Source organism: Venturia canescens, chromosome 7 (assembly GCF_019457755.1).
Source record: "Venturia canescens isolate UGA chromosome 7, ASM1945775v1, whole genome shotgun sequence".
NCBI lineage: Eukaryota > Metazoa > Arthropoda > Insecta > Hymenoptera > Ichneumonidae > Venturia > Venturia canescens.
The window spans coordinates 18,035,936-18,059,589 of NC_057427.1; the positions used below are offsets into that span (position 1 = coordinate 18,035,936).

At 36.9% G+C, this 23,654-nt stretch overlaps 1 protein-coding gene across 5 annotated transcripts in view; it reads left to right on the top strand.

Annotated features, from left to right (window-relative positions):
- The first annotated feature begins 68 nt into the window (after positions 1 to 68).
- Positions 69 to 23,654, top strand: part of LOC122414241 (venom acid phosphatase Acph-1-like) — a 208,058-nt gene continuing 184,472 nt past the window's right edge. For 2 of the 5 annotated variants that reach the window (XM_043425322.1, XM_043425324.1), the window contains exons 1-2: positions 69 to 4,185; positions 4,340 to 4,542. Coding sequence is in view for 4 of the 5 variants with exons in the window: in XM_043425324.1 (XP_043281259.1) it covers positions 4,500 to 4,542 (43 nt within the window). In the remaining variant the exon portion in view is untranslated. The remainder of the gene's footprint in view (positions 4,186 to 4,339; positions 4,543 to 23,654) is intronic. The other 3 variants (XM_043425320.1, XM_043425323.1, XM_043425321.1) reach the window with 2 other exon arrangements.

A 23,654-nucleotide genomic window follows, 5' to 3' on the forward strand; every position in this document is an offset into this window, starting at 1 on the left:
TTCTCTCTCTCTCTCTCTCTCTCTCTCTCTCTCTCTCTCTCTCTCTCTCTCTCTCTCTCTCTCTCTCTTTCTCTGTCCGAACACATGTGCTGAAGACTCAGTTATTGTGCGAAGATAATCGTCACATTCTTAATATATAAGTAGACTTGGTGGCGTCGCAAACCAAATACATTGAGAGTCATGTCATTATTTTCTTCCCCGGGGCTCACTCGATTATATTTTTCATATATCGAAGAAATTTTATTAACCATGATATAATTCATGAATCGATCATGTATTAATACACAGTTTTATATCTGTAAAATCTTCCAAAAATGGTGAAAAAACTATTGAAAACATGTATGCGGTTCGCGTAATTAAAAACGCAGTGAAATGTTTGATAGACTTTGAATAAGTCATTATTATTCTACAACCAATTATTTTGTTGGTTAGTTCATTATTTTCTGTGAAAGGCATTCGCAAAAATAAGTCAGATTAATTCTTGTAATGGTAAATGATTATGAAATTTTTAATATCGATGTCAAAAATCTAAATTATTGTATTGCAATGAAATAGCAACTCTATTGAATTAAAACGTGTGTAGTATTTTAGGTTCGATAACCCAAATTTCTGAACTTGGTACTCCTAAAAGGGTAGCTGCATATGTATCGCACGATTGCTTCTAGAGTGTTTTTCATTTTGTCACCAAAAATTACCTAAGACATACATACAACGGTGCATGAAATACGATTTCAAGAATTAGTAACTCCTCAATTCGATGACGTACTAAATCGATAACCATAAACCTTAGTTTATGGTAGATAACCATAAACCATAAGTCTTAGTTATATATAGCCGGGAATATCCGAGAGACAAGTCTCATCTAACTCACTAAAAAATTGTTAGCAGTCTCATCGTGATGAATGGTGTGAGTTGTGTATAAGGAGCGTGGTCTCATTAGTCCATTGGATGCTGGTAATGAAGTTGAAATGCTTTTTTGACCAGTCCGGTTCGTAGAATTGGGTCGAATTGTAGGCGCTTGCGAGGATATCTTTGGACCCTCTTTTCGGTGTCGTTCACCAAAAGTTTCTACCATATTGCTTGCTGCAACCGCTAATGAACAAGTAAATAATTGTACGAACACAAATAGGTATGAATATTTGAATTATTTACCTAACCCTGATTCAGCTTTTTATAGTGCCGTTATTTATTGCAGCTCGATCAATGTTATACTTCCGTGTACTCTAGCTAAGCTAAATGTTAAATCGTCGGAACTCGATGTGAATTAAATTTTGATGATATTATAAAGTTGCATTGATCTACAAAAAACTGAATATGTTGCAAAACAAAACAAAAGAAGTTTGCTGTTACAGCTGTCGTCATGACGAGATCATAACACGACACTTCGTAATGCAACAATTTACGGGGTGATCTTTTTTTGTCAGCAGTACTTTTTGAGAAATTTTGTGGAAATAATCGCACTGTTTTCAAAACCCACCGTAACGCTGGGGGAAAAATATTTCGGTGAGAAAATCTGAAAACAATCCGGAGGATTCAACATTATCGGACGCAACTTTTTATTGTCTTGATGTTTTTCGGGAACCCTCTCTTTATATTCGTACTATACATGCGATTTTTCAAACTTTGTTTTTCCAAAAAAAATGGGATAATTTTGGAACAAAATTGAGCAAGTTAAAAAAAAACAAAATCGTAACTAAAACTTTTCAATTTATGATATTCTGCTTGAAAAATGAGTGAAATAGAGTAGTACTCGTAGAAAGATTACCACAAGAAGAAATTGAGCTCAATTCGCACTGGCGAAATAGCATAAATAATTAAAAATCGTATTAGAACTATTTTTTATACTTATCCTTTCGGAACCTTTTTACCGGTAATGTACACTTCTCTAAGTTTTTATCATTCATTGACATGTGGTTCTAAAGGAGCGTATATCTTGGGTAGTGTGTAGAGTGCCATTGGAAGAGCTAAAATAAAATCTCTATTAATGCTCTAAGATAGAAGATTAGATTAGAGAGAGAGAGAGAGACCCAAGTTCGAGTCATGTCGCGGTTATCGTTGTGTGTACTTCTACACGTGATTTTTCAATAATTACACGAGCAATTTATATCAATTGTCCGAGGAAGATCTTTCACACGTCAGTTACGAGAGCAAAGACCTATTTTTGAAAACGAATATCTTGAAAAACTACAACAGCGGGCAATTTCAAATTACTCACAAATATGAAAAAATATGTCTTCTATCTATTCAATATCAAAAAGTATATGGTTAATCGAGCATTAAAAATACCAAATTCATATAAACAGATCCAATAATAGGAACACACATTTAGGCAGGCATTACGAAAGTATGTGTGCACTCCAGTCAATTCAAACGACGATTTATAAAGTAAATATCCGTGAAAATTTTTATTCGAGTAATCAAGAGGCGCGGTAGCGGCTCGACGCCAAGTATTATCAACTATACTTTGATGATTATCGAAACATTTGGTGATTTCTTGTGAATATATTTTTTTTCAAGAGCATACGTTAATCCGGCCTTGTATCATCATGAGTGAGTAAATTCTGATAAAGTGCGGACTAAATAAAGAATTCATCATATAGATTAATTTCGGTGATCTATCGATGATTTATCGGAGTTGGTGATAAGCTTGAACATTTTTGAGCGTTTGGAGTGAAACTTTTTCTAAAAGTTCTACCAAATAAAGAAAATAGCTCCAAAAAGCCTCGTGAATTTTCGAACCATGAAAAAAAATTATAATTTTAAGCTTCTTCTTTTTTACCCTAATATTCATACCAAGTTCTATCCATTTTTTCCCTTACTAGCCAACTGGACGCATGTATTCAAGGTGACTACTGTATTATGCTAGGCAAATAAGTGCTAACATTTGCGATTATTCCCCACCAAGTTTCATGTACCAATTCAAGGTAGTGGAAATAAATTTTTCTTACGTGTTATTAAGGTAGATGAATGTTTATGATGTTCATTGCAAAAACAACGACTGTTAAATGATTTTTTAATTGCATATTTGGTAAATATTCGGAAGTGTAGCTTGTCCCAAAAATAATAATTTGATAACAGACGAAAAAAAATGTTTACCATCATTTTTGGGAAAAGTCGTAATTCCCAATATTTGCCGCATATTTTTTAGTTTTTTTTTTTTAATAATAATTCTTTTTTTGGATTGATTATATTCACATTTTATTTTGCTCTTCAAGTAGTATTCTACGATTTAATTTAATTTAACACCTAATGGCGAATTTGATTTAAAAAAAATGGAAAGAAAGAATGCTTAAATGAAAAGTATTTTACGCGAATTCAATTATTGCGTGCCTTTTAAGTAACACACATCAAAACTGTAAACGTTAATTTTTGTTTACTTCTCATCACTCGAAAATTTATGAGTCTAGGAGTCTTAAATTTTAAGCCAGTGTTCTTATGTGGTAAAGATACCAAAGACCAATATCCATCTCGCATTTCGTCAGAGGAAGGAAATTTCAGTATCTTTATTTGACTGTATATGTTTTTAAAAAAATCGAATTCATTACTAATATTTTTTAAGGAGTTTTTTTTCCAAATAGTACTCGACAATATTTGTGCTCTATTCCAAAGACAAAACGACGACATGTGAGTGGTATCTACATTCTACCCTGTACATTAAATAGAAGAGGATAATAATAGTACGTTATGACGCAATCTGTTGTAGAACTTTTCACATTGCGCATCAATGATTTTTCTCCATGAGTACTTTTATTTTTTCAGTAAACTTTCCATGTCAAGTTTTTTTTTTGCTATAGCCTATAACCAGAGGCAGTAACGTCTCAATCGTCTTGGTTTATTGGTGGAATTTTGTTGCGATTTGAACATATACATGTACGCACAGATACTTGATTGATATTCCGCTAAATTGATGACCCTACTACGTTCAAGTAACGACAGAGTTCTTAAGAGGGGGCTCCTTCATATATATATGTAAGCTCAGAGTTCCGTAGCTCCTCTTAGTATTGAGTCAGACAGTCCGCTCGTTTCTTGTGCGTTTAATAATCAACTCTTAATATTCCTGGTCTTATAACAAACAGAGCAATAAAGTTCAATAATAGAGAAAAATAAACATTAAAACCATGAGTGCGTCCAAGATAATTCGTGCAAGTCTCGCACTTCTGGCGGGTATCGCAGCTACTGTATCGGGTAATTTAACATCTTACGCTATAACTACAAAATAGTGTCTTTTATATCGCATATTTTAATCTTCCTTGCTAACATCTGTTCATCTCGGTGATGAACAGATATTTGTGGTTGATTCTCATAAATAATATTCATAAAATCCTCCTATATTAACAAGCGACAAGACTAAGTGGAAGCGTAAAAGGACGATCACATTTTATTCGACAATGACCAAAAGCAGTAGATAGACGCTTTGCGTTCCTTTTTTGGATTTAAGGGCATGATTGCGTCATACCAGCAGATCTATCAAATTTTCCGGCAGAAGAAGTAAATGTCGCATGGCCGGAAACCAATCAGGATACTCTTCGCTTAGTGACAGTGGTATGTTATAAACGTTACTCTTCATTAGTCTCCTGCACAGAACATTGCTCACGCGAATATCTTCGTGACGGCTGCGTTTCGTTTTGTATAAAAATAATAAATACTTTTGAAATCTAAGGAAAGGATATCAAGTATTAAAAATCCGCAGTTCCTTTCTTGCTTTGAAAAATAAATCGAAATCACAATTCTTCATGATAGCCAAACGTATGGAGCATTCCATGTGATATTTCCTTATGAAATAAATTTGCAACAGCGATCTTGTTGCGATTGGGTTGTTTTAGTGAGACACTTCTGTGTTTTTTTTCCAATTTTTCCGGTTGGTAGTTTCTGAGGTATCGATTTCTTACACATTTGCCATTTATTTCTAAAATTGTCCATGACTCTGGTCCAACAGGGCCCGGGTCTTCAGCGACGAGCCACGATACCCTGAACAAGAACAAGGATAAAAAAAGTGGTATTTTGAACGGTTTATGGATGTGTTGAATCTTGAATTTATCAATTCTCATTTGATTTTATTTCAAAAATTAATTTGATTTGATTGAAAGAATGTCAAGCCTAGGCTCATTCATGGACCAACAACTTTCATTATTTTTCACTATTTTAAAAATTTTCGAAAATTGTTTTTGCAGGTTTTTAACAAAGAATAATTGAAGAAGGAATGAAATTTAAGATAAATTTTCTATTCGAAAAATACAAAAATTTGCATACATGTCAATTTTTTTTAGTTATTTCTTTTTATTTTTTGGTAGGTTTTTTCAGACTCTCGCGTAATTAACCCCTCTGTTACCATCGCTCTGTTATTACCTTGCCGTTCGCATTATCTCGTACCTGCAGCCCTTGCGGCTGATTAATATAGCACTTGCTGCTGATGAATTTTACCTGCGGTACTTGCTGCCGATTACCTTTTACCTGCGCTTTATCTAAGACGCTCAACTGGTTGGTATCGCCGAATGGATATCGGGGCGGTGCGAATATGCGAAACGGCAGATAAATTCTACTCCTATCTTTACTACTATTTTACCCTCCGATATTACTATCTTATTTGAAATCGTTTCTTATCGTTTCTGTCAACCGAATCTTGCGTTCTTTTATTTTGTTCAATGAATGGCGAATAAATTGTGAATATTCTGTGAAATCATATAATCGTCGACTATTTTTTTTGTGTTGCGAATTGCTACTTTTCCCCAAGGATCCCCCTTCTACCTTTCAGTATCGCATATGAGCTGAGTAGCCGGACCGTTCTCGGTCACTCGTGTCTCTCGTGCACTCGGTACCTTATTCCCTTTTAGCGTTATAGTCCGGTAGCGTTGCATTTACAAAAGTCATAATAAGCCGGCTGATATTGATATTGATAGTCGATCTTATATGACTAATAAGAGAACCGCCCGTCAGCTGATCAAGTAGCGGTGGGTATGGGTGTGGGAGGTCGCGGAAGTAGTAAAAAAAGCAAAAATGAAGTAATAGTACGCCGGCTGAAACTTTTTTCATGAATAATTTACATTGTGATGAATTGAAAAAAAATCGTTAGTTGCATCGCGGGTGGGGGATTAAGCGTCAGCTGCTTGCATGAAGTTATTAAAAAAAATACACGTAAAAAAAGTTATAGTACGCCGGGCCAAAATCGAGTAGGTGATTTTTTGAGAAATTTAAAGCACGAAAAAAATAGTCAGCGGCGTGTGTAGTGGTGGAAAGACCGTCAGCTGATGCGGTAAAATTGAAAAATATCGGAGCATATTCCTTTAAAACACGTATTTGGAGATGGATTTCGAGCTGCTTGGCCCAAATAATGACCTTCGGGCTACTTGAGCCCCTCCCTCTAAAATTTCAAAGCAACATTTGCGTGTGCCTGTCCTTCATTTGACGTACGGGATCAGTTTCGGTTGAACTCTTCGAATGAACGGATACAAGTCCAAATATGTCGGAGATTCAACCTTTCTGTATATTCTATCGCAAAAAAACAGGAATATTAACATTGTTCACGGAAAAAATTGTGGAAAAATTTACCTCTGTGTTGGAGATTCGCCAAAAAAACAATCTTTCTATGCAAAGTGTCAAAGTGCCGTTAAAATCAAACGATTTTCGAAAAATATCATTCGAAGTACTATCGTTAGTTTACGGCTTTACCGCCAAAATATCGCAGAGCCGTTGAAACTACTTCAACATCTGCTGCGGCAAGGTAAGTTTTATTTTATTCTTTTATGACATTTATTTTGATTGAAATGCATTTAGATTTATATTGTTTGATATTAATGAATTTTATAGTATTCATAATGATATTTGAATATTAATGAATTTGATACGCAAAAAAAACCTTTTCAATTAATTATTTTTTCTCTTTTTTGTTAATCGTCTACATTCTTCTGACAAATTTTGTTCTTAAGTTTTGCATAAAATATTGTTAAATTATCGTAAAGTCTGCGTGAAAATGTTTGGCTCGTATGAAAAAAAAAAAACAGAATTTTGTTACATTTAAGTGATTCAAACGTCATAAAGGTCATTGTATTTATGTAGATGTAATGTATTGTAACGGTACGTTTGTGCTTGTGCACACCGTCACGCGTGGATTCGAGCAATTCTATGTTAAAGAAAAGCGGGCATGAAAGAAAAACAAAAGTGCGATGAAATTAAATTGAAAATAACAAATGATTTATTGAATTTTGAATATTCATGGATCAAATTACAAAAATAAATGAATTTTGTTTTGCATGAGAATTTAGTTTCCGGTATTTTTCTTGATAATACTTGATTTTTATTGAAATTTTGCAATAATTTAATTTTTCGAAATTGTAATGACTATTATCTCGTCAACGCTTGTTTGATCGATTAAATAATTATTTTTAATGAGCTTTAATTTTATAAACTCACTTCTTGACTCTATACAATACAAATTAATTGTTCGAGTGGATTTTTCTTGTTGATCTCACTCTTTTGACTCGATATAATTCAAATTAATGATTTTTGGTGAGTAATTTTGTTTTGAATAATTTTTTTAGCTAAAAATGATACATGACTCGAAATTGTCTCGTCAGAGAATAAAGAAACGGCTCAGGTTTTAGAAAATTAATTTAATTAATTGAATTGCCACACAGAAAACAATGATTTGTTGGAAAAGAATCCACCCAGAGATCTTGAGACAGAACGAACCCGAACTGTCCCGGCCCTTCTGGAATGGAAAGGTAGGAAACCTACCCAAGAATCTTGTGTCCGAACGAAATCGAACGGCCACGGCCCTCTTGGATAGAAAAAAGGATTGGAAATCTACCAGGAATCTTGAGACAGAACGGAATCGAACTGTCCCGGCCCTCCTGGATAGATCGGAAACTCTCACCTAAGAATCTTGAGTTCAAACGAAATCGAATGAACACGGCCCTCTTAGCGTGAGAGAGGAAAGGTGTTATTTTTGAATTCTGAGTGGGATAATAGCGATGTTATTTTGCTCTTTGTTTTTAGAACTATTTTTATAATGAGCGAACAATTTTATGTCTCTTTATTCTTGCTTCTATTGGCGAGTTTACGTGGCGAGATCCTGAGGCAAGACTGGCGTTTGATATTTGCGAGTGCGAGTCAAGCTCTCTAAGATTCGAGACGAAACTGGCTCTTTGTTAGTTCAGAGAGCGTTATTTCTTTAGCGAGTCTACCGTGGCGAGATTCGAGACCAGACTGGCTCCCGGAGCTTCTGCGCTCGGGTTTTTATACTCTCTCGAACAAAGGAAATAATAATAATAATTCACTTGGACTTTGTCCCTTTCTCTAATTCGCTGCGCGACTTAATCTCGAACCAGGTACTCCCACTCTAAATTCTATGATTGGTGCGCTAACTCCCCCGCATGGGTCCCAATTGGCTGAGTCGAGCTGTAATCACACTGCGCATGTGCAAGAATTTAATAAAACAGTTTTTTGATCAATTTTAACTCATTTTATGACTTTTCCCATTATTTTGTTTTATTTTCTATTAATTTTCTGAACAATAACACTTTTATTTTATTTTAATTCATTGTTTGCTCCGGACTATGTTTATTGCATGTGCCTGTTGAATGTAGGTCATCGCGCATGCGCACTGTGCACGCTTAATCTCTTAATGAATAGTTTTTTTGAAAATTTAAATGATTTTGATCTGAAATTTTCACCAAATTGTTCAAAATACGTTTCTCTAATGATCCGCATTAATTTTCTGAACAAGAAAACGTTTGTTTAATTAAAATTGAATAAAATCAAGAACTTTGAGAATCTAGGGAATTTTGTGAAAGCGAAATTGAGTTGGCAGCGCTTAGCGCCTCGCTACCAGAGAACATAGATTTACATGGAACAACAGGGCCCGTGTTAGCTTTTGGCACGGAAAATGTAGTTCCACTTATGAGCTGTAGGGCGCGCAGTGATGTATCGGTGTGCCTCACACACTTGACGCATCAGCTGACCCCCATTCTCATGCCGAGGGGAGTTGACATGCTAGCGGTGCATGGATCGAATCCTAGTCATGGAGATTTTATTTATTCGCTAATTATTTTTTTCGTGCAAGTTTAATGACTTTTTAAACTGTTGCACTTTTAGACGATTGAAATAAATGATTATTTATTCCTATCGAAAGAGAAAAAAATAATCTGACCGAATCAATTGATCTACCTTTTATTTTTCCATTAGCATACTGCACCATAGTCCAATTTTGCCGATATGACAATCTTTTATAATAAAAAGAAATGGCATTACATTCTGTGGATTTTTTTCCTTGCAAATGTTTTTTAAAAACAGGAACAAATAAAAAATTTTACCTTTAGTTTTTCAATTAGACTCGCTCTCAGCTAATATCAATCAGCATGCATACATGTAAAGCATTTGTAGTGCATTATTATTAACAAAATTATTGTTAATGAAAACGATTACAATGGTTAAAATTGTCAATAAAAATTAACAAACCCATAAAATGAGAAAAGCAAGCAGTCGATAATGGTGATTGATATTACTCGACGAAAACCACGTGAAGGTGGCGAGTGTTTTTCGTCAGGATGGGAAGGAATAATGGGTTAGTTTTTTTACAACTCGAAAACGAGTTTGTTTCAAAAATCGACCATAAGGAATAAGGTAGACTGGGAAAAAAGGAAATAATGAAGTTAACTTGAAAAAGTAATAAAGCATGATGTTTACAGTGAAATTGAATTCTGATTGAAATTGAAATTAAAATTTTTTATCGAAAAATCAAAAACATTCTAATGAAAGAGTTGAGAACGTAGACCTTCATGACCAAGCTTTAATTAAATAATAGGTGGAAAATTTTTCGAAAAAAAACTACTTCAGCTGTGAGAAACTTTCAAAATTTTGCGGTTCGGTTTCGCGAGGACGCTGCTGTTTTGCCGTTTTTTATTTGCCGCATCCCTCATATCGCGGGATATCCACTTTAAATAATTGTACAGATGTGTTCGAACGAACAAGTCCACGATAAAATCGCGATGATCTTGGCAGTCAGCGTTTTTCAGCCAGAAGTCACGGTCGGTCGCTGTCAACGTCTCGTGCAAACATCGTCTGAGATACTGACCGATACCGACTTCGTGTTTATGTAAAGAAAATTCGTTTTGAAATCGTCTGTAAGCAGCAACTATTAAAGTGTGAAACTTGTCGACAGGAGCTGTTAAATGTCCAAGTTCTTGTCCGTCAGTGGTTTTATAGGCTTTGAAAAAAACTAAAAGTTGAACGTTACTTTCAAAGTTCTGGTTACTTTTAACAAAAAGTTCTTTGCATTTCGCACACTCGAACTTTTCCAAACATCCGTGGAGCAAGTAACCAGAAACATAATTCATAGTACATTTTTCGAGAGTTACTTTATCACTGTCTTGTTCGGTTTCAATCGATGTCGGTACTGATTGATCAACTTCATCGTCTATTGTCTCGTCAATGTTTCCGGCTGAATCGTTTGCGACCACATCTTCATTAGTGGAAGCAATTTCTTCCATCGCGCTGTTTTCAGGAACCAACGAACCCGATTTTTCGCCATTATCTTTTGATTTGGTTTTTTTTTGCAAGCAACATCACGGTTCCGTCTTCCTCACAATTCGTGCCTCTCGGAGCTCTTTCTAAATCGATTTTTATTACATATTGCAAATTATGTTTAAATTGTTTAGCGGATGGATTATCGTTATGGCCAGAACGATTTCGCAAAACTGAAAATTGATTTTCTAATGGATCTTGATTCAAACGAGTTGTTAAAAGATAAAGAATTCCCTCCATGCGTAGATCATTCCATAACATTAAGATTGATTTTATAGCCATTTTCAAACCTGCAAAACAAGGTGGTTTTGGACTCCCCTCCACGGTCCATTGATCTATCCACGGAAGCGCACTTTCTAAACACTGCTGAACTTGAGGGGATTTTTCTGATAATGCTTTTTTCAAAGGGTTGGGATCGTTCGCGGATCGACTATTGAGACAATCGAAAATATCATTTAATTTTTTGATGAAATTAGCTGTCGCGATGTTACTTGGACTTTTTAAATCTCCCATCATTCTTCCCGTAGTCATTGCGGCGGAGACGGAAGCGCTAAAAACTTGGGTAGCATACCGTACGGTCATACGCTGAAAGGCATTTGGATCGATGTGGCGATCGGTGAGTTTAGGCGCAGCTTTACACGCTTTATTGCGTTGCGCATTGTGAAGTTCTCTAATTGCGCTCCATGATAACCGCGAATTCCCTATTATGAAATCTTTGGAGTACAAATTGTTCCGGATATCTTTAAACAAATGAGGGACATCGAAATTGTGATAAATTTTATGGCCTGATAATATCACAAAAGGTGTATCCTCATTTATTCCCATGGCGTTGATGGCTTTCCTGTTAGGAGCTCCTTGGTCGCACACCATGGATCTCACAACAAATCCAGCAGCAAATACAGCACTCACAACCGTAGTGATAATGTCCTGTAATTGCACACCATTAATGTTTCCATGTGACACGTAAAAGGCAATCGGCTGTTTCCAAGGTGATGTCAAACCACGGAGCATGAAAACAAGCGCATATTTTGCGACTTTATCGGTACGACCAAGATGACCTAGATCTTCGTACCCTTCCACAAGATCTTCTTTCGGATTATATTCCAGCACCTGTTTGATTGCCATTTCGTCCCACATCAAAACGCATTGACGTTGATATTCGTCTAATGTCGAAGCTTTTATCTTTAGCAACTCAAAAACTTCAGTGCTAATTCCGGTCGTTAAATTCAAATCATTAACCCACTGTCTAATTAAAGTTACACAAGGCAAAGCGAGCTTTTTCTTTTCCCTCAAGTAATTGTAAGCTTTCGCTGAAGTATAAAATAAACTCAAAGCAAATTGTTTTTCTTCATCTAACCACGGCGAGACTTTGAGATGATTTAATTGCATTTTCAAAAGCAACAAACGGTTTCCATCAAGAAAATGAGAAGTAGCATCGATTATTTCAGGAATTGACAAACGTTTCACTGTTTTTCTTTTGAGATTGCGGATTTCTTGACGAGCTTTTTTTAATTTCATCGCTAAAGTTTCGTTCTTCTTCATTAAAAGAATCTCTCGTCGGGATAAAGGAGGATCATTACGCGGCTGCGCAGCCACATCACGCGATCGAGCAACATCCGCGGATCCCGAAACGCTCGGTTTCGATTCGATCGGATTCGTTGATTCAATGGAAACATTCGATTGAACCAGATTACCAGCGAAAATATTCACAGCTGGTAGTGCGTTATTTTTTAATCTTCGCTTACCCTTGATGGCTTTGTTCTCAACGAAATCTGTTATTTCAAAATGCGCCGAACAGATACGCTGATTTTCCAACTTTCGAGGCTCGATCTCCAACCACTCATTCCTCCCAGCTCGGACGACCCACTTTTTAAAGCTAAAAACACCGTAAAAAGCTACATGCAGAATGACATGCTTCGTGAACCATTAAAGATCCCGTCTAAAAGTGAAGACATTCATTTAATTTATGAAGAGGGTTTTAATTTATACGAATCGCGCTGATTTATTTGAAAAAAAAAAACAACAGCAGACAAATAATAAATGTGAAAGTTGTAAAATTACCAAATTTCGTTACAAAACCCTTTTCGGTAAATGAATATCTGAGACCAGTAGGTAAGTCTGGGACCAAACGGGACACCGAAGGAAAATTTTTTCTTTTCAGAATCTTGTGAAGCATTGTTTCTGTTTCACTCTTAAAAACTAAGAAATGTACTAAATATACTGTAATTTTTTATATAATATACTATATGTACTGTAATTTTTAACTTTTTTCAATAATTTAAAAGGAAAATAATATTTTTGGTATGGACAAAACGAGTACCTCGCAAAAGTACCTACAAAACGAGTGCTTCCAATATCATCCCAATAAAATGTACCTTGATTGGTTTTTTTAAAGAAGCAGTCAAAGTAAATTGGATGAAAATTGAAGTGATAAAACTTTTATGAATTTTTGAGATTTACCTCGTTTTGCCTCGCCGAAAGTATTGTTTTTCTTTTTAATTTACACAAATTACGGTACATTTATTGGTTTTCAAGAGTGAAAAATAGACAAATATTCTCAAAACTCTTGACTGGTGTTTTTAAAGAAGCAGCTTTAAAGAAGTATTGAATGAAGAGGTGAAAAAGCGGAAAAAAAGAAATTTCGAAATACATAAGTTGGAAGAATGGTAAAAAGCTTCCGTAGTTATTCGAGGACTCCGATTTGCCCCGGACTTCTTTATGTTGAATCAAACAAGCATTCTCATTCTTGTGGCAAAAAAAATGAAAAAAAAAATTTCCGAAATTCATTCAATGCATAAAAAATTCGAAGCATCGCGATGCAAATTAAATCAGTCATAATGTTTCTCGTAAGTAAAACAGGTCGTAAAAAAAGTATAGATAATATAGCTGAGGATTAATATAATTAAAGGTCGTGAGAGAGACATCTGAAAAATAGTGAAATGGTTTACTCCGTCATCCTTGAAATTTCAAAAAATATAAAAGTTACACCTTATTCTTTGATAAAACTGTGTGTGACTCATATTTTCTTCGAACTATCAAGACATTTGGAAAAAACCGTGTGATAGGATTTTCATCGACCATACAACTGATAGATGACCTTAATTGAAAAAAAAATTATACATCCACAGATTATTGAAAATGAAAAATGCAGAATATTAGACATAACAAAGTGTATAGTTTTTTATGCCACCATGCATTCAATTTTGTCCGAAAGGCGTGTTTCGATTATAAAAAACGCTCGTTCTTATCACGAAATTTGAAAGTCACGAAAATGGAACACATTTATTGCAGTTTTACCCTTAATTCGCAATAGAGCTGAAAGGAGAAAACAAGTGCAAGCTTCGAAAGTACATAAATTGAGAACACGATTCCTGTTTTCTAATATTACTGTATATTGGTATAATGATTTTAATTATTAATTGAAAACAAAACGAAACTTGAAAATGACTATTTTCTCAATTCATTTTGCAAAAATTTAATAGAACAAATGATTTTAACTAAATTCAAAAAAGCAACCACGAAAATAGTCGACAATGTAGTTACCAAATTTTTCAAGACATTTCTAAACATGCTTTTCTAATTTATCAAATAAAATGATAGGAAAGCATCTGTCAATAGTATGGTGTATGTTAAAAATTGTAGATAAGTCATTCTCGTGCGAGCGTTATTGCAGAGTGAATTATTTACAATTACCTTATTGTGGCTGTCAGAGAAGCATATCCTTTGATTGCTATTTATTGCATCCTGATGAAAACACTGAGTTTTTAAAATAAATTGTGTTGGTCGAGATGAACCTACTTTTGCAACGTTTATTATTGAAATTCCTTTATGCTTATCATTCAAGTACATACCGTTCGATATCGTCACGAGGAAATCGGTGGAAACTGAGATCGGGCTTCTTCAGTGCGGAATTACAGCATCCGTTGTAAGCACAGCGGTTATGCTCAGGCATTTTTTACTTTAACTTTAACCTTGATTTTAACTTTAATGAATAAAATGCAAAAGTATTGTTAAATGTAGAGAGAAAATGCGATTCTTGCACAATAGATAAAACCAATTCTCGAAAGTCACACACGTGCTATGCCGCCGGGAGACGTTTAGCGAATGTCCGCGATATATTGTTGCTCTTCGAGAAGAAATGTGGAAGCAGTTGAAAACAGATGAAGGTAGAGGTGGAAAGGGGTACGAAAAGGACAGAGCGAAAACAAACCGATATCCGGGGACAAGCAAAACACGGGCCTTTAAATGGAATTAAAAGTCCGTAAGACTGTAAGAACCTTTACGCACGTCGATGCAACAAAGTATGAAATTCTTCATATAACTGAAAATTTTAATATTTTAAATCGTAGTGGCTTAGAAGTCGAGACAGTTCATTAATAATCACTGTAATACCAGTAACAATTTTTACCAACAAGAAATTTTTTCCAAACTGTTTTTCGAAAAAAACATTTGCCTAAAACTTTTTTCTGTAAGGAGTCAAGATTTTACTTTTTAACCCCATTCAAAATAATAGTTCAATCGTCATAAACCAATTTCTCATTCATAATTAATCATTTTTTTAGAAAAAAAAAGAAACCAAATTTCATGTCTAGGAATCGAACGATGAACCTTCGCGTTGTGAAACGTGCACGCTAGTCGGATACCTATTTCGAACTTGAAAAGTTACGTAACATTAATCGATCCCATTCATCAGAAAGGCTTAATATCTTGAATGGTTTATTTGCTGAACTGTCTAGAAAAAAAGCATCTTCATCGTTTATTATAAAAAAATACATTTTTACTATAGCGGAAATTATATTCATTAATAAAAACGTGTGCATGCTTGGGGTCTGGGGTCAGGTTGCCTTGCATCGGGACCCCAAGTACCCCAAGTAAGCTTTTTTTTTTTTTTTGAAAAGTATTTATTTAGAACGGGGAACAGAGATAGTTACATGCGGTAGTAATAAATACATAAAGAATACCGAACAGTGAGTACAATGATGCTTTTGTCCAGAATGGCTGTTTAGGAGAAGCACTCGTCTGGAATAGATTGAGGAGACATATGAGGCTTATGCCACGATAGCGTGTGTAGAATCGGTGTAGTGCCGAATATGGAGTGAATGCTATACTTGATAGCTGTTTGGAAAAGGGAAAAACAAAGATGCTTCTTTTATAGAAAAAACCCTTAGATCGTTGAGGTATAAAGGACTTAAAGATAAGATATAAGTAGAGGTACGCTAAAATAATATTTACAATTATATACATATATACATTTGATTCTTAGTCGAAGTGTGTTAAGGAAGAGAATGCCCTTTGACAGTTTGTGGCGAGGTATAATGGGTCATTGCTGCTGAATGAAGCGTCTCCGCGCTTGGGCCAGTAATAGATTTCTACGGTTGTTTAGGTCAGTTAGATGAGGGCAGTTGAAGCTGAGCCAGGTGTATTTCTTGAAATTCAGTCTATGGAAGTCATTGAAATCTCTCTGTGGGATTTCCGTTGATTTTGCAAAAAGTGCTCTGTTATCTGTGAAGTCGTTGGAGTTCAGCGAGATGCGTTTATTTGCCTTGTTTCTTTTCCAGTGATAGATTATAGGGATATTATTTAAAGTTTGTAAGAGGCCTCGTTGATCGCAGTAGATGAAGGTTTGTGGAGCGAGGTATCCTGATTCCAAGTTTTGAGCTGCTGCTGCAATGTTTGGGGTGGCAATTACATGAAGAATTGGGTTGTTTATTGACGGGGTGTTTGCGAAATAGTTTCTAGTGAGTTTTAAGATGTAATTATCGATTCGGGGAACGTTTGCCAGGTTGTAAATAGTTCTGTTTGATATGTAATGCTGGAAATCAGTGTGTTCGGAACGATAAGCGTGTAGGCATTTCCTTAAACATTGTCTTTCGAAAATGCGTAGTTTTTCCATCAAAGTATGGTTTAAATTCCACCAGGATGGAGCAGCGTATCTTAAGATTGGACGAATAAGTAGGAGATATAGAATGACTTTTGTTCTGGAGGTGAGGTGTTTGTTGCAGAATAATCTGATGTTAGCCAGGTACGCTTTTCTGGCTTTCTCGAGCTGGGCTTCGACATGCGTATTACCACGCAGGAGTTTATCAATGTGAACTCCGAGGTACTTGACAGAGTTTTTATGTGGGACGGCGGCTTTAGTGTTTGTTCTAATTGTTGTTTCTAATTGGAAGGTATTATATCCAGTTCTGTTAGGGGACCAAATTTGGTGTAGCGGTTTTCTGAACAGTATGGATTCACATTTTGTTGGGTTGAGGCGGAGGTTCCAGGTGGCGTACCAAGTATTTACTTTTTCTACTGTTGATTCCAGTGACGAGCGGACCGTTTCTATTTTTCTGCCAGCAGTGTAAATGATGATGTCGTCTGCGAAGGCTATGGCTGATGTACTGGGGTTGATAATGTTGTTGTCGTTGTAGATGTTGTCGTTAATGTCGAAGGATGACAAAATGTCCGAGGTGAAAATATTGAAAAGGATAGGCGAGTTGACCGTGCCCTGTTGCAGCCCTTCTTTTATGACGAACGTTGATGATGAGGTGTTTATGCCATCCCAAGTTACAAATGATTTATTGGTAATCATATCCCAAATAATGTAGATGAGGGGCTTTGGAAATTTTTTGGTGTGAAGTTTATAGATGAGCCCAGCGAGCCAAACCGAGTCGAACGCTTTCTCTAGGTCGAGGAGCGCAGCACCCACGAAAAGTGATTTTTCTACGTTTAAGTTTAGATCTGCAAGTAGTTTGTGGATAGCGTGCGTAGTCGAGTGCTTCTGTTTAAATCCGAATTGGGTGTGTGGGTTGATGTTGTTCGAGGTGCAGAATGAGGTGATGCTTTTGTTAATAATAATTTCGAAGACTTTACTAAGGTTGGGGGTGAGGCTGATTGGTCTGTAGCTAGATGGATCGTTGGGATTTTTGTTTTTCTTTAGGAGCGGTAAAACTTTAGCTTTTTTCCAGCACGTTGGAAAGTAGTGGTTGTTCAGTGCGTTGTTAAAAATGATGGTGAGTGCGGTTTTGATGTTGAGTGGGAGGTGTTTTAAGACTATTGAGGGAATGTTATCCAGAGCTGCGGACGTTTTGTTTGGAAGTCGATTGAGGATTTTGTTGACTGCCGCTGTATTGCAGAAAACGTTGACGTCATCATTGTTGGTTTGCGGATTTGTTGCTAAATTGCGGTCTGAAAAGGTGGTTATTGTGGTGTTACTTCGTTTGAGAGCGTTGAGATCGGCGAGTATACCGTTGGTTGTGTTGTTAACTAATTGCTGTAGGCGAGTGTTTTGATTTAGATGTCTGGGCGCGTTTATTGACTCGTAAAAGGCTCCGATTACGTTGAGCTTGTCGGTGTGATCTGTGAAGATGAAATTGTTATTTGTTGTTGCCGTATTTGCCAGATTGATGTTTGCTCGGGTTAGTAGTGCTCGATTTTGCATGGGGATTTCGATATTATCTATTTTTATCGGTTCGTTGGGTCTTAGAACTCTGTTGATTTTCGGGAAAAATGTTTCGGGCTTACGGTGGTCAATTTGCTTCAGCTGGTTTGTCCAGTACTTTTCGGTTGACTTTTTAAATTCGGCTTTGAGACGCTTTTTTGTGTGTTTAAGTAAGATTTTCGCGAAAATGGTGATGTGAAGCTGGCTGTTCGGGTCGATTGCGGCTAATTTGTGTAAGCAGGAGATTATGTAGGACTTGTTTTTATGGAGTTTTGATATTGTCGAGTTGACGTATTTGTGTGTGTTGTTGCATGCTTTGATACGTGGGACAATGTTTTGTATTGAGACTGTGATGCAATTATTTATAATATTAATTGCTTCATCGATTTCGTCGATTGTGAGATTTCTGTTTTCAGGGGTGGATCCATGGTAGTTATCTTCTAGATGTTTGCTGAACCGTTTTCAGTTGGTGGCTTTGAAAATGTATCTGTTGGGAGTGCTAGCTGATGCTGAAGTGGGAATTACTTCGTTATTTAGCGAGAGTTTCAAAGATATTGCCTCGTGATCATTGTCATACGGGAGCGTTGTGGTTTTAGCGTTTGGAGAGTTTAATAATTGGAATCTGGCGTCAATGATTGCAAGATCGAGGTAAGAGCCCGCGGGTTTGTAGGTGGGCAGGTTTGAGGGAAGTAACCTTATTTTGTATTTGATGGCGTTGAGATTGTCCCATCTGACTAGAATTTTGCCTCGTGTGTTGTTCGCATGGTCCCCCCACCGGGCGTGTCTTGCATTTAGATCACCTGCTAGGATGTAGTAATTTTTGCTTTTGTGTAGGTCAAGTTTATCGAACAGAGCGTCGAGCTCAGCTGCAAAGAGATCTCGGTAATCAATAGTAGCGTAGACGCTTATAATAAAAACGTTTTTTGAGAGATGCGTGCATAGTTTTATTATTGTGAACTCAATGATGGAATTTGTGTGTGATGAAGGTTGTGTGACTAGAGTGTATGGTACTTCCTTTTTTATAAGGATAGCAGTGCCTCCACCGCGTGTTGCATTGGGTCTGTCCGTGCGAATAAAATTATATTTTTGGAATTCAAGCTTGTGTCTGAAGTTTGATTTGGTTTCCGAGAGAAGAATGATGTCATGAGAGTGTTCCTCTGTGAATTTAATGAGATCGAGTCTCTTTTGATGTGAAATTAATGAATTTACGTTTATCGCAGCTATGTGAATATCTTTGAGCGGTGTGGGTGTGTTAGTCATTGTTTGGATAAAGTGAGGCAAGAAGAAATTCGATTTTTTGAGTGTTAAGTGCTACTTGTTGCGCAATGGACGCAAGCTGTTCTGTAATGATGACTGCTAAGTCTTTTTTCATTTCGATTAGCCATTGTGCTTGGGGTTGATGGGGGAGGGTGGGGGGGTTGTTGAGGTTGACAGCTAGTATGTTGTTGTTGTTGTTATTTGGGTTGAGTGTGCTTAGTGTGTCTTGAGAATGGATTCGTTGGTGAGCTGGATTCGGCAAAGTGATGTTGTTATTGGCGATTTGTGCGTAAGAGATATTAGGGTTAACTGGTGTCGCGAGTTTGGTTAGTTTGTTATGTATCGACGAGATGCGATTTGACTCTTGCTGTTTTTTGGATTTTTTTAGCGAATTTAAGGTAGGGGCAACCTTTATAAGAAGCTGGGTGTCCATTCGATTTGCAGTTGGTGCAGGTGAGGTCGTTCGGATTAGAGTTGGTTGTGAACACGCAGGCTCCTGGCTCATGTGATTGCGCGCACTTCACGCATCTAAATGTGAGGTGACAGTTTTGGCTGGCATGGCCCACTCGTTGGCATTTTTTACATTGAAAAATTGACGGTTTGCGAAGGTGCTCCCAGCGCACACGTTGATAGGCTAGAGTTTTTATTCTGAATAGTTGGCTTATTTTGCTTTTATTTGTTACTTGTATGAGGTGATGATGCCTGTCAGGATTGCTGTTGTCAAACTTGAAGAGCGCGAGGTTTACTATCTCTAGATCCGGTAATTGTAGTTCTGCTATTTCTTTTTTGATGTCGTCAGGTGTGAAGTCCCCACGGATTCCTTTTATTATTAAAGTTTTTGGCTTTTCTTCTATTGGTGTGTACGTGAAAAATTGAATCTTGTTTTCGATTAGCGCTGACTTGATTTTGTTGTAATTTTCCAAGTTGTTTGAGTAAATGATATGATTGCTTTTGTCAGATTGTTTGAGGGTTATGTCACTTTTTGCTATTTGTAGGCTTGTGGTAAGAGCGATAATTGCTGAGATCGACGTTTGAGCCGTATAGATAGGCGGGGGCTTGCGGTTTTTACCTTGGGCCGTCGTAGTGGCGGTGGAGGGGAGCTCGTCCGCTTCCATATCGCTGTCGTCAGAGAGCGCTTCGCAACGGTTCTTTTGTAGAGAGGCGGCACCCTGCCGCGACGGTACGCTCGAGCGCCTTTTTGTTGGGTTTTTAGGAAGTTCCCATTCGGTCTCGTTAGGTGGCAGCTCTTGGGATGGTCGTGGCGTTGGTGATGTTTTGCGCTTTCGCGAGGCCGAGAGATTCGGTCTTATGTTGGACGCCGCTGGCCTTTTGTTCTCTTTTTGCAGCTTTTTGAATAGTCAATCGAGCTGCATAGAGTCTAGGTTCTTTACTCTCGGATCGCGATTGATGTTGGGAGAGGGCCGTAAATTGTCCTTCGACTGAGTTGGTTGCAGAATCCTGTCACTGTCGGTTACTACGTAGTTCTTGTCATTGTCGGCCATGTTTGATTCTGGCACGTGGGCTGCGCCCTTCCGTGCCAGGGAAAATTTTTATTAGAAAAATTGCACTGTGGTGATTACGGTTTTCGATTACTAATTACGAACCCTGAGGGATCCAGGGCCCAGCGGTACAAAGGACCGCACTGGTGCACTTTAAAATAAGGAATAATCGCTGTAAACTTGTAAGCAAGCTGATGCACGTTACGTATTGTCACCGCACGATGCGTCCTCTACGGCGCTCAGACGAGAACGAGTACCCCAAGTAAGCATGGCTGAACGCATGGGTGCGAGAATGCGCGCGCAAGGACCCCAGCGTCAGTGTGTGCGTGCTCATGTATATTGCACAGCGCCATGGTGGCCGGGGTCGGTACTAAGCGGACCCCAGCCAAGTGCGCCCATATGGCCTGTTGTTCCATGTAAATCTATGTTCTCTGCTACCACTTCCCGAGCGCCGCTTCGCGAAGTGACAGTTTTCCAACATGGCCGCCGATCTAAACACTCGTGCGTGCCATGTCGTGGAAATGAAGTGTTTGAGAGTGTGTTTCGCTTCAGTATATGTAATGAAAACTTCAAAAAGTAAAAAAGGCACGCCAAGTATTAAAAGGTCGTGACCGTAGTTTTAAATGATTTTCTATATTTGCATTGTCAGTAAATAAATTTAAAAAAAACTTTAACCATAAAAAAATATGAGATCTATTGTAAAATATACAGTGAATGAATTACGTTTCCTGTAGGAATTCAGGATCTTGGAAATAAAAAAAAAAAATGAGATCATTTTTAACGTACAGTGAATGAATTAAGGTTCTTGTGCAGGTTCAAATGGGTAGATGATTGGATGAATTACACAAGTACTGAAATGGATGAACAAAGAAGTAAGCTGTGTAAAAATTGATTTGAGAAAAGAAAACGCGTTGAATAGGAAACATTTGGAGTAATGAATTTATCAGTCGAACTAGTCGAGAATGGATATTTTTCTTTATGTATACAGCGTGGGATCTCACGTCGAACTATGCAATAAAATAGTTGGATGGAAAAGGGATGGCAAATTAAAAAAAAAATTACATTAGTGAATAAACAAGTTTTCTCCAAATATATGGTCGGATGAGGCATTCCTTCGTCGAGCTTCCGATTGAAAACCACGCACGCCTAGTTTGTGTGTATTGTTGACAATGAATTTGTGCAGTACATCGTATAGATACAATGCATGCACTTGTACGCGTATTTGTGCTTTTCTGTATAAAAGGTTCTTGTATCATATTGTGTAAAATGTTTTAAGTTTATAACCTGAACTAGCATAAAAGCAGATGATAATCTCTTAATAATTGCAGAATCATTCAGAAACCTTTGTTGCTCTGTGACGTTTGCTGGAAAATTTTTCTGAAGAAGTGAGGGGTTAGGGCTATAAAAGTGTACACGAATGAATTCCTCAAGAACCTTAAGGAAATTGAGGCTGTACAGTCATTTTTTTTACCCAAAAGTGATGACCTGTACCTTTCAAAAGTTAGGCCAGTTTACAGTTTGGCAATGTTGCATACGCTTTAAAGAAAAGTTGGGGAAAAAAAGACGAAAAACTGGTGAAAGCTCAGTCGAAAACACGAACAGTAACGATCCTAGCCTCAAATAACTGCACGGAAAACAGATTATTATTAATATAATCTCAGCAAATCTCCTAATAAATCTGAAAAAAATTGACATTATTTGGCAAGTCTTGCTCATGTTGCCCAAAAAATTTCATATTTTTAGCATCATTTTTAACGGAGATATCACTGAATGTGTCTTGACTTCCATGAGATTACATGTTACTTGGCCCAAATTGTTATTGATTTTTCTCAGCAACGACGCTTCTAAACTGTCTGAAAATTTAACTGATTTTTTTTGACACTTCACTTTATAAGATGCAATCGGTTTAAAAGCGGTGACATCATTTTCATTCTAATGCCTCAACTTCCTTAATTCATTCACTGTACTTGGCTACGTTAGAAAATGATCTCATTTTTTTAATTTCCAAGATTCTGAATTCCTACAGGAAACGTAATTCATTCACTGTATATTTCACAGTAGATCTCACATTTTTTCATAGTTAAAATTGTTATTAAATTTATTTATTGACAATGCAAATATAGAAAATCATTTAAAACTACGGTCACGACTTTTTAATACTTGGCGTGCCTTTTTTACTTTTTGAAGTTTTAATATTTACTGATTTCATTTCATTTTGCGAGGCGTGACAACTATATAGGAACCGTATTTCATCAAGAGATTCGGTAGAGTCTCGGGACAAGTACATTGACAGCTCTGTCGTATGCTGGCCCGAGGCTCTCGCCGAGACTATATTATCTCTGAATAAAGTAAATTTCGGTAGTGGGGGTAAAGTTTACATGTCGTTATCTTGAATTACGAAGTTCAGGAGTTATGTCGCAACTTGAAAATTGAACTTTCAGCTAATTAAGTAACTCTCTTTCGATTGCGCCCAAAATCAGCATGATCGGTGGTGTAATTGCCGAGAAAAAACTTTGCACGAGCTCAAGATTATGCAAAAATGACTAACACATCGCCGATACGATGTGTATGTATATGCGTTCGACGTAGTAGGGTGGATTGTGCCAACTTCTAGGTAAGCCTATCTGACAGTTGAAGGTCTACAAGGTAATGCTTTTACCTGCCAGATAAGCTACCTAGAAGTTGGAACAACCCGCCCTTAGTGATAGTAACTAAGAAAAACTACAATCTGAATCGAAAAATGTTTCCTACAAAAGTTGTTAGTTTTAACGCAATGCATTGTTTTGTCATTAAAAAAAGTTGGGTTTCCTTTAAAAAAAACCATGGCAGCCATCGTAGCGTCGCTATTTTAAATTTGGGACCTTCAACAAAATTTTTTTTACGTCCCCCTTCGAACTCTAAAACTTTTGTTTCAAACAAAATTTGATCAGAGCGATATTTTCCGAGATAATTTAGAT